The sequence below is a fragment of the Cyrtonyx montezumae genome, unplaced genomic scaffold (genome assembly GCF_038088225.1).
Source record: "Cyrtonyx montezumae isolate F1298 unplaced genomic scaffold, pur_monq_1.0 scaffold_14, whole genome shotgun sequence".
Lineage (NCBI taxonomy): Eukaryota > Metazoa > Chordata > Aves > Galliformes > Odontophoridae > Cyrtonyx > Cyrtonyx montezumae.
In genome coordinates, this window is record NW_027071870.1 from 6344331 (window position 1) to 6358931 (window position 14601).

The following is a 14601-nucleotide window of genomic DNA, read 5'->3' on the forward strand; positions in this document are numbered from 1 at the left end:
GCTGAGAAATCATCAGCAGATTGTAGTGAGACGAAGACAGAAATCTTAGTGTAAAGATTGAGTCACGAATAGAAAAAGTCGTGTTGCTGGTAGATTGAATTTGGAATAACTTTTTTAATGTAGTCCTTAAGGAATACCTGGTTAATTGAAGTGGTGTTCTTTTAAATTTGTCAATGAAATATGTGTTTTTAGTGTACTTTCCAGATTTTCAATGCCAATGTAAACGTACGTGAAGTGAACCGTGGATTTGTATTCATTAGTATGACAGTGCTGTTAGGGTCATGAATAAAGTAGCTTATGTGTTTGTGTTTTTAGGAGTTTCCTGATCCAAACTTTGGTAGGTAAAACCAAATGTAATTTCTTGATGTTTTGAAGTCCTTTTTTTTTTTTTTTTAAATACCCCTCTATCCCCAAAATGTGCTCTTGCAGTCTCATGTCCAGTTTTGAAAACGAGATTTTCATATATAAAAACACTGAGTATAGCACTTTAAAATATCCATCTTTTACTTTCTTCCCAACAGTTGTCAAATTGCTTCACTTATCACACAAAATTACTATTTTAGCTATTAAATAGAAAATAGTGAAATTATGTTCTAGAACAGTTGTAATATAGTCTCCTGTAATTATAACTCTAGCAGACATTCCATTCAAAAGTTTTATATTCTTATCCATGTATCTACAATTGCTCTTAAAGCATCCCTTTTGAATACTGACAAAGCGTATACAAAGAACTCCTTTATTAGGACTGATTTTGCCACAGGCGTGAGAACAAAGACCCTGAAGGCATGAAACTGAAATACTGTAAGGGAGAGTGAAGTATTTGTATTGTCCTTCTGAAGCTGTTCGCAATGCAAAAACTATGTATCTTGTTGGCAGTACAATGGTACAATGTGATTTTTTTTTTCCTTTTTATCTTTCCTGGAAAACTGTGGTGTTATATACACACTACTTCTAAACTTAAAAAAAATGAAAATAAAAATAAATTCCAATATGAATTTTTACAACTGACATAATCTCAGCTAAACATAACTCCTTAGCTCATTCTATTCCTGCAAAGATGTAACCTTTAATATAAAAATACAGAACCAGGTGTGGGGATGGGAGTTAAAAACAAACAAAAAACCCCAAACCAAAATGTAAATATTACTGTTATCATATGTTAGAAAATGGGTGTTTTGTTTAGAGACAGATAATTTGCAAAGGAGAAATCCTCAATTATTTATAAATGAATTTTTAAAAAGCAGAATTAATTGAAATATTTCCAATAATTATTGTTTAACAGTGAATTCAGCTCTCCCTTTGGGTTTATTTGCAAATCTCTTCAAGTGCTGAAATTTGGCAAAATCAATCTTTTTATGAACAATTCTAGGAAATTGCATTTTCCATGGGAAATAAGTTGCCAACAAGCTCTTCACAGTTGATGCATTTGATTGAAAAAAAAAAAGGGAATATTCTTATGCAACATTGGAATAAATTGAGGAAATGACAGGTTTATAGCATCAGTTGAACAATATGTATTACTGAAATATCAGTTTTGTGAATACCACAATGATTTTGAGATGCAGTAAACAGTAATGTGTATGTATACCAAAATAAATTATTTTTTCCAAATCATTTGGAATCTTTGCTCTCTCTGAGATATTCTGACTTCAATTTAAAAGTTCATCTTAACTAGAAGATTGCCTTTGCACTTAAATAATGTTGAGAAGTAAACATTTTTGTTCAGCAATCCTGCTTAAAATCATGACTTTCTTCCTCTAGCCATGGTTAATTTCACAGCATTTTACGTCTATCATCCAATGTCTCAAGCTTCCAGAATTTAAAATTTCTTAAAAATGTAGTGTCATGTTCAGAATCTTTTGGTTCTAAAAGGAAGTCTTTTGTTGCAAGCACTATGGACATGTTAAAATGAAATTCTCAGCTTGAAGTGATTTTGTGGTGGCATCGTGTAGGAAAGAACATAAATAATTCTTTTAGTGACATGTTATTTTTGATGTTTTCTGGCAGTTCTTGTTGTGGGAATGAGTTTACCAAGGTTGCAATGATCAGCTAACGCAAATAACACTGCTCTGAAAAAATCATTTATCTTTAAGGAATGTTGTTTTTTTTTTTTTTAAATAGTATTACTCAAGACAACAGCATGAAAAACTAAATAGCTCTCATCAGTAGCCTGAACACTTGAGGAAACCTGAGGCAGAAAAATTGCCATATAATTTAACAAGCATATGTTTCTGATGAGAAATAGTCTGATAAATAATAATTTAAGAAGCTGAGTGATTGCTTTTCTTTGTCTCTTAGCACTGCAGACTTCCAGTTTTGAGCTTGGCATGTGTGAGTGGAATTTGGATCAGGCAATTGTGCCTACTTCATGGGTGCAACTGCAATCTGGGCACAAGATTGCATCCTGTTCCTCTTTGAAAGATCACAGCAATGACACTAAAGGTGAGAACCTTAAGTTAACACGTAGTTGTTAGCTGTCATGAATAATTTGGTGCTTTTTGGGAAAAAAATGGTGTCCCAGTGTGAAAATAGAGCATGACTGTGACAAGTAATTGTATGAATTTAGACTTTATTTAGGTTTTGCTTCAACTTTTTAGTAAGGATGCTGTGAATGTGTGCTGGTAACATATAGATTTTAATTCAAGAATTCCAATATAAACGAATAATCGGTTTAGTCTGTAGTTAATTCTTAGTATGAGATCTTTACAACAGGTCTTTGGTGAATTTAAGTTCATCAAACTCCTGGCATGGTTCCTTTGTTTTGTGTGTTTTTCTATTGTTGGTTGTTTTGTTTTGATACCTGGCTGTTTTACTTTTGTTGTACCATTCTGAGCATGTGGTCGTGTAGAACATTTTAAACCTTTAGAAGTGAACAATACAGAAAAATTCATTTTAAAATGCTGTGATGACTTTAAAGACAAAACAGAAATACTACAGTTGAAATTTTCAGATATAAGGAAACTTGTTTTTGACACCACTATGCAATGCTTATCTACTGATTTAAGTAAAATGTCTTTTGAAATGTTAATGCATATGAAAGTGTGTGTTGTAACATGAAATGGAGTTGCCATGCCAGCTGTTTGGTTGTTCAGTGGAGACCCTCTTTAGAGGGGCTAAGTAACACTAACTTGTAATGGTGTAATTTGTGATGCAGTTTTGATCTCTGACTCCACAAAATCGTGTTCCATCTCACTGATAGCAGCAGAATGAATGATTAGGTATTGTTTTGGTTTGAGAAACATTTTTATAGTAATTCTCCACATTTATTTCATTGCACTCTAATAACTGTGAGCCAAATTACAATAAAATACTAATCGAAAAGTATGTAAGCTGTATTAAAATGAATTTCTGACAGATAACGTTTATACACAACAGAGAGCATGCTGATCAGTAAAGCAGATTTTATTTTAAAAAGAAATAAATCAGTCACAGTACCTTTTAAATTTCCACTGGGACATCTAACAACAAGAATTGGTACTGGTATGAGCTAGTAATTAGTATGGGTGTCTCTTTTATGGCATTATTTTGCTAACAGAAATGCAACTGAAAATATTTAAGTAACTTTTACAGGACCAAGTACAATTAACCTCTATAGAAGCAGAGCACATTCTGAAATGTCTACTGTATAGGTGCTTGAGCACTGTTGTATAAATATTATGCTGATTGGAGAAGTTCTTTATCCTTTGGTATCATAAATAAAAAAAGAAAATGTGAAAGCAAGTGTCAAAACAACACACAGTAGCTAACTGCATGTTAACTTCAGAAAGCATTGAAAAATCTGAACTATGACAGCTTATCTCTCAATATGTTATTAATTTCAACTCATGCAGATGTTTAGATAAGTAAATTAAAAGGTGAGATGTTTAATAAATAGTAAAATTTCAGAAATAATATGCAAACAGCAAAAATATCTTGCTTGGTGATTCAAAATTGCAATGAAAATAGAGTTTGACTAAGCTTTAGTCTTTGATTTTAATCAAAGCTTTTACTACATAAATAGAAGAGAGGTAAGATACTGAATTACAAAGCAGTGATCTAGACAATTATATTTATAGAGAAAGGATTGCTTATAGGTTTTGAATAATCCTCCTTTCTTGGCATTCTTAAATTTAATAAAATGTTCTGTCCTTGGCTGACTTTCTTTCTATGTTCTTTTATTGCTTCTTTTCTCTAGTATTGTACTGTACTTCCTCTATAATTTTTCTGTTATTTCTCTAGGGTCAAAGGTTCTTACAGAGGTTTTATTTCTTCCTGTTCATAAAATATTTTTTTTTCTTTAGAATTGTTTCCTGCATGCTATATTGCTTCTATGGTTTATTCTTATACTGAATTAATCTTGTTTCCTACATCTGGGATTACATTTATTTTATAAGAAGGTAATGGAACCTAATCATTAGAATATTTCTCCATTACATTGCATTAGCCCTTTTGTTGTTATTCTTAAGATTCTTGTTCCTGACTTGGAATTTCTTAAAAAATTGTCTTCGAAGAGTAGAAACAATGGCAGGTTAGTTTTGAATCTTCTTCCCCAGGGTGGTAGAGTGGGAAATGTACAAGGGACTAGTTCAAAGGGAGCTGCTAGGGAAGAGAACTTGCTAGAGAGGAAGAGTGTCCATTCTTTGGCACAGTTTTATCTGAAAGCTCAATTGTTACTCTAGAAATTAACAGCACATAAATTACAAGGCAGGAAAATCTAGCCAAACAGCTAGGAGCTCTGATGCATTTATCGATCTCTTTCAAATAGAATAGGTTACATCTGTAATTAATTTTCTTTCTATCATGTTTAACCGTTGCGGCTGTAAATTATGTGCCACAACAGTAGGGAACAGTAAGGAATAACTCAATGAAATTGAAAGCATGTATTTTTTGTGTGGAAGACTGCATAATATGAAGAATAAGTTGACAACAAAGGGAAAAGAATGTGGTCCCTTATGAGTTTTTCCACGTGAAATGACAGTTTAACCCTTCAGTTTGAAATAATTTTGGTAACATCTGCATCTGAGATAATTTGCATTTAGACACATGAATACAGAAACTTCAAATTCAAGACCTTTAATCAGTCAATGTTTATTATAATATCTGCTTCAGAAGACAGCAAAACATTCAGTGACTCATGAGAGGGGAGGAAAAATGATCTGCTATATTTGATAAAGTATTTAGCCCTTTTATTTCTGACAGATAAAAGACGTTGTTGAAGGGATTGAGTACTCTCTTAGATCTCTGTAGGAATGCTTTTATAAAGGGCAGTAGGTCAAGAAGAGCACAAATTGCTTTCCTGCTTCAGAGGGAAAGACAATATGCGCTCAACGCTTTGTTGCAGAAGTTCTGGCTGAGAACTAAAGACCTTAGTTATGTGTGGTGGAGATGCTATTAGCTCCTGTAGTAGTAAGGCAGAAGAACACTTCTCCCCTTATTTTGAAAATTCCACAGAAGTATTACTGTAAAAAGATATTTAGTGGAAAATGTAATAGGAAGGAAGAAAACCAAGTTTCCAAATATATTTGAGATTAGGTATCAAAGTGTGGCTGCTTACAGGTTTTAATGCACAAAGTGACAAGTTTGAGATACTGTCAACTGATGTCATTTTTGGTTCCCAGGGCAAATGCTGATAGATATCTATCTCTTTAATAGGAAATGCTTAGGTAACATCCAAGTCACATCACCAGCATGACAATCGGATTCCACTGTAAGAGGAATGGGGCCATGGTTTAACTGCAGCAAAGCGATCCTTATTTTTCAAAGGCAAGACATACAGATATGTTTCGTGAAAAAGTGATCTTTTTTTTTTTTTTTTTGTATTCTTAGGTCATTTGGTGTGTCTAGAAGCTAATGACAGTGCATTATACGGAAGTGCTTATCTAAATAGCTCCATGTGCCATTGCTCCAGCGAGAATTGCCATTTTCAATTTCAGTACTCCATGGCAGATAGCAGTGTTCTCAAGGCAGTACTGTATAGCAGTCAGGTAAGAAACATGCGTTCATTTTTAAATGATCAAGATGCAACAGCCCAGCTTTTTCCAGCCAATCTGCAACTGAACGCATGATATCACATGCTTACCCTTCTGTTTGTGTGAACAGTCACTTTGTATTGTTCCAGTGTTGAATGCAGCTGTAAAACCTGAGTATTTGCCTATCTGCTATAAATTAATGTGGCGGTGAATGTTCTGCAATAGGACTTCACGTTGAAGCTCTAACTACTACAGACTGAAATGGTTTGGGAATTTTAGGGAAAAGTCTGTAATAGCAGCATTTCTTGTCTCCCTTCTGCACTGGAAATGAGAAAATCAGTGTCAGGAATGCTTAAACTATGCTTTTTCTCTGTGAAGGCACAGTATGAAGTTATTTACTTAGTATGTCTGGAAAGCTCTTGCTTAGCCACCTGATTAATTTTGCTGACTGCTGTAGTGCAGTAATTTTCTCCTACCATTAGTAGATACAATAACCATGTCAAGCTGAAACACAAATGAGAATTGAAAAGTAATAATTATTTCCTTCTTATCTCCCTTGTGTTGTGCGATCTTTCGGCCAATGGAATCTTCTATTTCTTATTTAATAACTTAATATTGTGGCTGTTATACTGCTACTTAATGAAAGCAAGAACAAGACAGCTGGTCTTACTAATGTCTCTTCTATCTTGATGCTGGGTTTGAATTATTTTTACCCAACAACACAGGTATTTAAAAAGACTGATCTAATTAATGCTTAATTTGCAAAGGTAGAATGCAAAAAAACCAAACCAAAACAAAAAAACCTACAGTCTAACCCTGTCAATATAGGAATATGTAACAGTCTTATTTCTCTTCTATCACATCTTCAAGCATTCATGAAAAACTCCAGGCTCTTGTGATTTTTTTTTTTCTATAAAGAGAAAGTGTAATTGTGCTTTTCTGTGATCTGCTATTGTATCACGGAACTATAATGTAGTTAGTATTTTGGCCAGAATTCATTGAAATTTGGACCATTTTGCTTGCCAATAAATTCCCAGGCATGATGTCTATTGCAACCTTGAGATACATTAGGAATGCTGATTCCTGTGGTTGGCTTAAGAAGCAACTGTGAATCCTATTTAACAGTTTCCTTTCCTGGAAGAAAAAAAAAATATGTACACACACACACACACACACACACACACACAAAAAAAACAAAACAAAAAAAAAAAAAACCCACCACCACCATTAAATTAATTAAATTAATGAGCTTGCCACTCTTAAATTAATGAGAGGAGTAGCTTTTATATATATTTTATATATATTTATATATATATATATATTTTTTTTTATATATATTTATATATATATATTTTATATATAAAATAACCTCTCAATTGTATGATCCAGTAGTATATAGTTTTCCCCAAAACACTTTTGCTATATTTAGTGGTTGCAACCTCCTGTCTTGGAATAACTCTTACTGTGACTCTGTACTGATAAGCCAGACACACTAAATGGACTGCATTTATTGTACAGCTGTCAATACAGTTCTGCACTGTAGATATTACCAATATGTTCCTAGCCTTTCTCACCCCTTTTAACAGAGAGACCATCTAAAATAAACGTTATGACAGTAGATGAATGATAGAGAAATTTGATAATGATAGAGACTATAGAGAATTTTTTTTTTTTTGGGGGGGGGACATTGCACCAAATCTGAATGTGCTTGAAGAATGTCCTCTGAGATTTTTAAAAGCCTTAATAAAGTCAAGATAATTCCTTTTTTAAAATTTTCTTAACGTTGTCTATAATGTCAAGAAAATAGAGATTACACTGGCTGGATGTAACTTGCTCATCAATAAAAACAACTAGTGTAGGTCTCTCGTTTTTAATTTCCTAGCTATTTACAAGATTGTTGTTAGCAATTCGTTCAGTGTCTCAGGAGTGGTCAACTTTCAGCTAATTGAGCTGTAATTGTATAGTCTGTGTTTTTCCCTTCCCTATAACACAGAACTGGAAGAACAAAGGTTCTGTAGTTTCTTCACAAATTTTCAGTTTCTTGTTTGCAGTAAAATATTTCATTCACTACACATCCTTTATTAAGTACTCCTTTCCCTCTCCGTTTCAGTACTTCAGACTTATATATATTTAATATTCATCTATTTCATCCCATGTCTGCATTCACATTTGGCAACTTTAATCATCTTCGGCATTTGATAGGTTTAAAACTTCGGTTTTCTGTTTTCAAATAAGATATTGTAGAGTTCAGTCCATCACGTTCTATTATTTGCTTTTTTGTTTTTCCCAATTAAGTAGCAAGCTTATATTTGTCTTTTAAATCTTTGTCTTCTATGGCTCACAAAATAGGCAGATATTTATTAAAAAATAAAATAAATCTTGACTTATGTTTATATGTGCAAGCATGCTTTTACACTGTGTTAAAATTTCAGCAAGTGTTCAGCAACATTGGCAAAACCCATGCCAGTACACTCCTCTGCAGAAGTAAAAGGTTGTGCATTAATCATTTTGAAGGAACAAATAAGAATTTGTTTCACATTACTCTGAGATGAAAAAAGCTGGAACAAAATGATGAGTGCAGTTGCACAGCAGTATGTGAACCTATCTGTAGAGAAACGTCAAAAATAAAAAATGTTGTAGTTTAGAAAGTGAGTTGATAAGAAAAAGTCATGATAAGCTCTTTCATTCCTCAAATCTGAGTAGCATTATCTTAGGAAAAAAAATATGTAAGAAGAAACAAATCCTATGATTCTTGTTCATTTTAGTCTAACAAAAACTGTTTGCAGATAGTGCTATATCATAGTAAGAGGAATAGGCAGAAGTCATTTTGAACAACTTCTCTGCATCACCGGAATAAATCTCAGGGGAAAGTATGGTAAAACTGATACGCTGAACCTTCTAGAAGACATAAAGAGAAGAAGCAATGTGCTAGAGAGTCCAACTTGTTTGTACTAAAGTGATGGAAGAAACACTACAGAGAAACATTGTGAAGAAGGAAAATATTATGTATCATTAGCTTATTAGAGTTGTAAAAAATCAGAGGGTATTGTAACGTCTGATACGTGTTACAATAACTAACTTGGAAAATTGCTGTCCCTGAACTGATTTTTCAGTGGCAGTTTATAAACAGCCCTATGAAGTCTGGATACTAGTGCGCTCAGAAAAATTAACAGCCACAGTTTACTACCACAAGCTACCTTTATTCAAATAAATTGGGGAGAAAGGTAGCCATGAGGATGGATGCCTAAGTGATTAATCCCATGTGAGCAGAATTGTAGTTTACACAGACACAGGCTTTTTTCAAACGCATGCATGCCTCATAGGAACGCTCTACATTTACTGTTTTGTGGAGTGTATGTGTGTAGCGATGTATACATGCCCCGATATTGTCACTTACATATTCCTAAAAGAAAACATTTAAACACATTTAAAACCAGGCTATATTTTAACCTGTCATGAATTATGGTTTCTAGTATACCATCCTTTTCTGTGTTTTATATCTGAATGTTGTAGATTTTCTTTGGAAGCTGAATTATTTAGCAAAAAGAAGCATGATTGAAATGTCCTTGATGTTGAAAGTCTTTTGATAAATATCTATGAGTACGTAATGTGAACTAGTTGAAAAATACCCACATCTTATACTAACGTGAAAATTCACTACAGACATTTCTGTGGCTTGTCCAAATTTGTTCTCTTCTATCTTCTTATGCTTGGAATTAGGGTATTGACTTACCCCTGTCTTGCAGTTTTCCAAAACTAATTTTTGAACACATACTCAACAGAAATTCGGCTTTCAACTTCGTTAACATGTCAAAGCAGTGGAAGCCTTGTAAGGAAAAGAGGATAGGTACTTGTGTATTGAAGACAGAAAAGAGATAACTCTCCTTGTCTATAGAATTGATGGAATTTCATAAACATTTCATATTTCCATTTATTCATCTCATATAAAGTAATTTTTTAAAATTCTTTCAGCTTGTCTCTGTACAACATACTTTCTGCTTTTCTTATCCTGCTTCACATCTTTTTTCTTGGGTTGGTTTTGAATTGCTTCTAATGTTGTAATATCCTTTGTGGAAAAGATATGACCAATACTTTGCATAGTATCACAATAGAGGTCTCACCTCTCAGTTGATTTGTGTAATTGTAGGTCTGCCTGTTCATATCCTATATTAAATTTTCCTACTCTTCCCATCCCCTCCCTAAAATTTCTTGTTTTGCTCTATAATGGTGCTGATTCTTGAGAGGAATTTATTTAGGGATTGGAAGTTTGTATTACTATACTCAGTTTCTTTACAGTGGTCTCATCATTTTCCAGTTGGGATCACGACAAGAAGCAGAGTGAATATGAGTTGTTTTTGCAGATTATTGCATTAAGGGGGCTTTGAATACGTGCATAAGGGGAACCATAGTGTGTTTGGCAGTCTTGCTATCATTTTCAGGAGGTAAAATAAAAAATGGGAATTGAAGTGAAAAATTCCTTAGATTTTGGGTAGTACTCTGTTTGCTTTACAAATTAAAAAAAAAAAAAAGTATGTTTCCATAACCATTTATTAGGTAAATTTGACAGACCTTGAAGTTTCTTTCTAAGAAGGAAAACTAAATCTAATAATGACAAAACTTATGAGGAATACTTATTTCTGAAAGAGGAGTCAGTGTTGAGAATGTAATGGAAACATATTATTAAATCCAGCAATAGTATAGTTTAATTTACATATAATTCAGTTTAATTAAGTACCACATTAGCTTCTGATAATTAATAACAAATGAATTAATCACTGTAAATAATTCTGTTTACCTTCCTTCACAAATACTTTGAAGAAAAGGTTGCAGATGAATTTCTTATGTTGTATTTCCTCACAACTACAAACATGTTAATGATCTGTCTAGGATATATAAAAAAAAAAGTCAGTTATAGTAATTGACTGGCCAAAAGAAGGTCAAAAGATAACTTCATAACATTATATTCTACATTCCGTAGGAGGAGCATGTCTTGTGGGAAACCAACATCACGACTAACAAAGAATGGGCCAAAGCTTGTATACAGATACCAACAGGGCTAGAAAAATTAAAGGTAAGAGTGAAAATGACAAGTGCTTAATCTTTTGAAAATGCTTTTTGTTGTTGTTTAAAAATTTTCTAGGATATGTAGGAATTTGTTAAATTTATATATATCCCAAAGGGCTCTGTTCATTAGTTCAGTTGAGTAAAGCTCTGATCACAGATCAGTGAAAACACTGATTTTCTCAACGTGAAACTACTGTCCTTTGTAACGTGTAAGAAAATGCATATGCATCTCAGCATACTTCAGCAGATCAACTGAGTCCATCTTAGTTATTAACAGCTCGTTAAATACAAATGCTGTTATGTGGGATGATGTGAATGATTGCATGATTTCAGTGGAATTACATGAATGAATAATTGTGAGTGTATCTTCTCCTTGATTTTTTTTTTCTTTCTAATTTGCATAAAAGAATTAAAGGCTTCTATTTTAAGTAATTTTACATCAACATTTTTATCATAATTCTGTAAATTACTTTTATACATATTTTGACTCTCTCAACAACCTGCTGATCTGTTGAAAAGCTGATCTCTGTGAAAAGACAAAGACCAAGCCTACTGCAAGCATTTATGTTTTGACAAGTAAATCCAGCAAGGTGCTGGATTGCAAGTACTTGCTTTCACCTGCATCTCCTTTTCCTATAAGAAGTATATGTAAAGAACCAGATGTTCATAAGAAAGCGCTAGAAGCTTTTGTAATATTGAATATTACCTTTAATGGAAGATGCTTCATTAGAATTCAGTTTTTCCCAGGGCTCGTGAAGTTAGAGAAAGCTATCTGCTTAAGTCTCAAAGTGTGTTTATTCTAGTTTTTCTCTTTTTTCTCTTTTTTTTTTTTTCTGAAATCCTTGCACCTTTTCTTGTGCTTTCTTCTTCCTGCGCATGAATACATAGTGAGTCTTCTATTGTAACCATGCCCCACCTGTCAAAACCCCCAGCTTCGGAACTTGATGAACACAAGTAAGAAATTCATCTTGCTTTGAAACCCAGCACTGGCTTGCATAATGGTCAGGAGCAAAAGATGTTCTCAGCTTATGTAAAAGTTCTAGAGAAGTTCTGTTGGAGGGAGAAATAATTCATGAATCCTTAGTCAGTAGTGCTAAAATAATAAGAGCATAGACTCAAGGATTGGCATATAGTACCCCATATAATTAAAACATTGGCATGATTCCTAGTGTTGTTTTCACTCAAGCAAATAAGCTGTCTCCTGGTCTCCCAGCCTGAAAGAGTTCAAGGGTTGCAAGAAGGCAGAAGCCAATCCCACTACACAGGTGGGTGCAGCTTTCTTATCTCAAGAGATTCACTGTGATCTGTGCTATGTCAATCAGTGTCTGAGAGGGACTCTAACCAATTTTTAATCTCCTGTGAGTGTAACCTAATTTTTCTGCCTTGAGAAACCAGCAAAATGAGGTTCTGAAGAAACTTTGGAAGACATGGACTTTAGGATGTTACGTCAGGTCACTCTTCTGAAGCCCAGAAGCATTGCAGCTTTTTTAACTTAACAGTTTTGATACTTGGAGTTTTTCTTTAAAACGAGATTTCGTCCTTGGAATTTGTCAAACCATTTTAACTAAATACTTTCAGAAAAGTCAACCCGAAGTAGTCTTTGCAGGATTTCAGCTTCTGGTTGGAAGTTTGACTTCTTTCTATATTGGAAGACATCCAGTGCTTTTTGCAAATAGGGCATTACTTTTTCATGTTAGGAAAAAAACAACTGGTTTCTTCCTGTCTGTTAATGCAAATATTTTGACTTTAACAATTCACAGCTTACACTTAAAGGAACAATCCAGAGCAGGACAGGGTTCATCTGTCTAAATAACATCCAGTTTTTGGACATCGAATGCTCAGAGCTATCAGCTTTCGGCTCCATAGAAGAATTCGCCTGCACCAATAGGAAATCTACTGAGCCTGGATCATCCTGTGTCTCTCACCCAGACTGCTCTGACTACGGAGATGAGGATCCAGCAGCTTGCTGTAAGTGAATTTTAGAAGGATGCAGTGCTGAAAAGAATAGTGAAACCAAAATAGGTTTATCCAAGGAATGGAAAGGAAAAATAGGAAAGTCAACTTCTATTATACATGTTCTGTTTTGTTCCTAGTATTTTTACTGATATATGACTTTATGACTATGCTCATAGCATTGTTTTGTTTTCCCCTTTCTATGGCTTTCAATTTCTTTGTCAGATCTTAGCAGTGTGTTTTGGATTTAGAAAGGTGAGTAGAACCACAAAATTTTACATACTTTTGTCTTAATGTATCTTTTGTCTTCAGTGTTTGCAACTATAATTCTTTGAGAGGAACTGAAATCTGCCACAGAACTTCATTTAGAGCATTTCTCTAAATTGGACTGCTAGTGAGTTTTTGAAAGAAAATGCAATGGGTGCCATTAGCTATATTTTAAGTGGTTTATCTAAATCATGTTTTCGATTGAAGGTAACTTTGCTTAGTAGGCATAATATTCACTGTATAGTCAAAAGAAAAAAAGTTATTGGAAAATGTATATGATAATTGTGAAATGATGGACCTCCATTTAAAAGTGTTTTTAGAGGCCACAGCTTTTAAAATGACTACTGTACAGAGTGCACTTGTTTGCTAGTGTCAAACAGGTGGCAACCTATTTCTATTGACAGCAATACTTAAATGTGTGTTGCAGATGAAAGCTGTATGCATGTTTCAGGTATCAGTAATGATACAGATTGTTGTTGGGAGCTGCAGATTAAAATGTTGTAATGTTGTGAGTCACTCAGAGTAGCAAGATGGAGGACACCATTAATGTTTTATTTTCAAATTGACTGAGAAGGTTCAGGAACAATTTTTGACTGAGTTCTCTTTACTTCACAGTTTTAATCTTCTATTCCTTTTGAACACTTTAATAGCCATGCAGTAACTACTTCTGAATCAAGTTACATGTATGAAAGTTGAAATATCATTTTAAATAGGAAGTTTTATACTATTCTATGCCCACATTCTATTATACTTTTTAATCTTAAACCCTGTGCCTTGGATAGTGAGTTTGGCACTGTGTAATTGAAAAACAGTAGCCTGGATATAGTCAGTCTCATAGCATACAAAAGAGAAGACAGTGGGAGTCTCCAGGTAATATTGCTTTCATCATAGTTGGGTAGGAAAAACTGAAGAATGCACAGGAGAAAGATTAGGGAGTCCGTGCTGGTCTTTCTGAGATCTTTGGAATTAAGGTTTTGGCCCAGTGAATGCACAATCCTCTTCTAGAACTGTGCCTAGCACTCTACTGGCTGCTGTTGCCTCTGCAATTTACATGGGCTTACCATGTGACACTGATTCTTGTTCACTTCTAGTATGTTTTAATTTAAAGAAAATAAGTTCAACAGTTTCTTAGTTTAACCTGAAATATAGAGATTATATGCTTCACTTTGTGTTTAAGCACTTACAGGTTAAAGTTAGATCATCTTGTTTAGCCAGTACACATAAGTATGCTCATCCTCTCAAAAAAAAAAAAAAAAAAGGTGAGGAAAAAATGATGTTTCTATAATATGAGTGAGGCACAGCAGATTTTTGATTCTTTGATCTAATGACTGAGGAGAAAAGGCAAGAAATCTTTAAACTAAAATTGACT

General features: G+C 33.8%; 1 protein-coding gene across 1 annotated transcript in view; it reads left to right on the forward strand.

Annotated features, from left to right (window-relative positions):
• MALRD1 (MAM and LDL receptor class A domain containing 1) overlaps positions 1 to 14601 on the forward strand; it is a 210036-nt gene that overhangs the window by 10453 nt on the left and 184982 nt on the right. Inside the window, exons 6-9 of the mRNA XM_065731331.1 lie at positions 2299 to 2442; positions 5806 to 5963; positions 10927 to 11019; positions 12773 to 12980. Coding sequence (XP_065587403.1) covers positions 2299 to 2442; positions 5806 to 5963; positions 10927 to 11019; positions 12773 to 12980 — 603 coding nt within the window. The remainder of the gene's footprint in view (positions 1 to 2298; positions 2443 to 5805; positions 5964 to 10926; positions 11020 to 12772; positions 12981 to 14601) is intronic.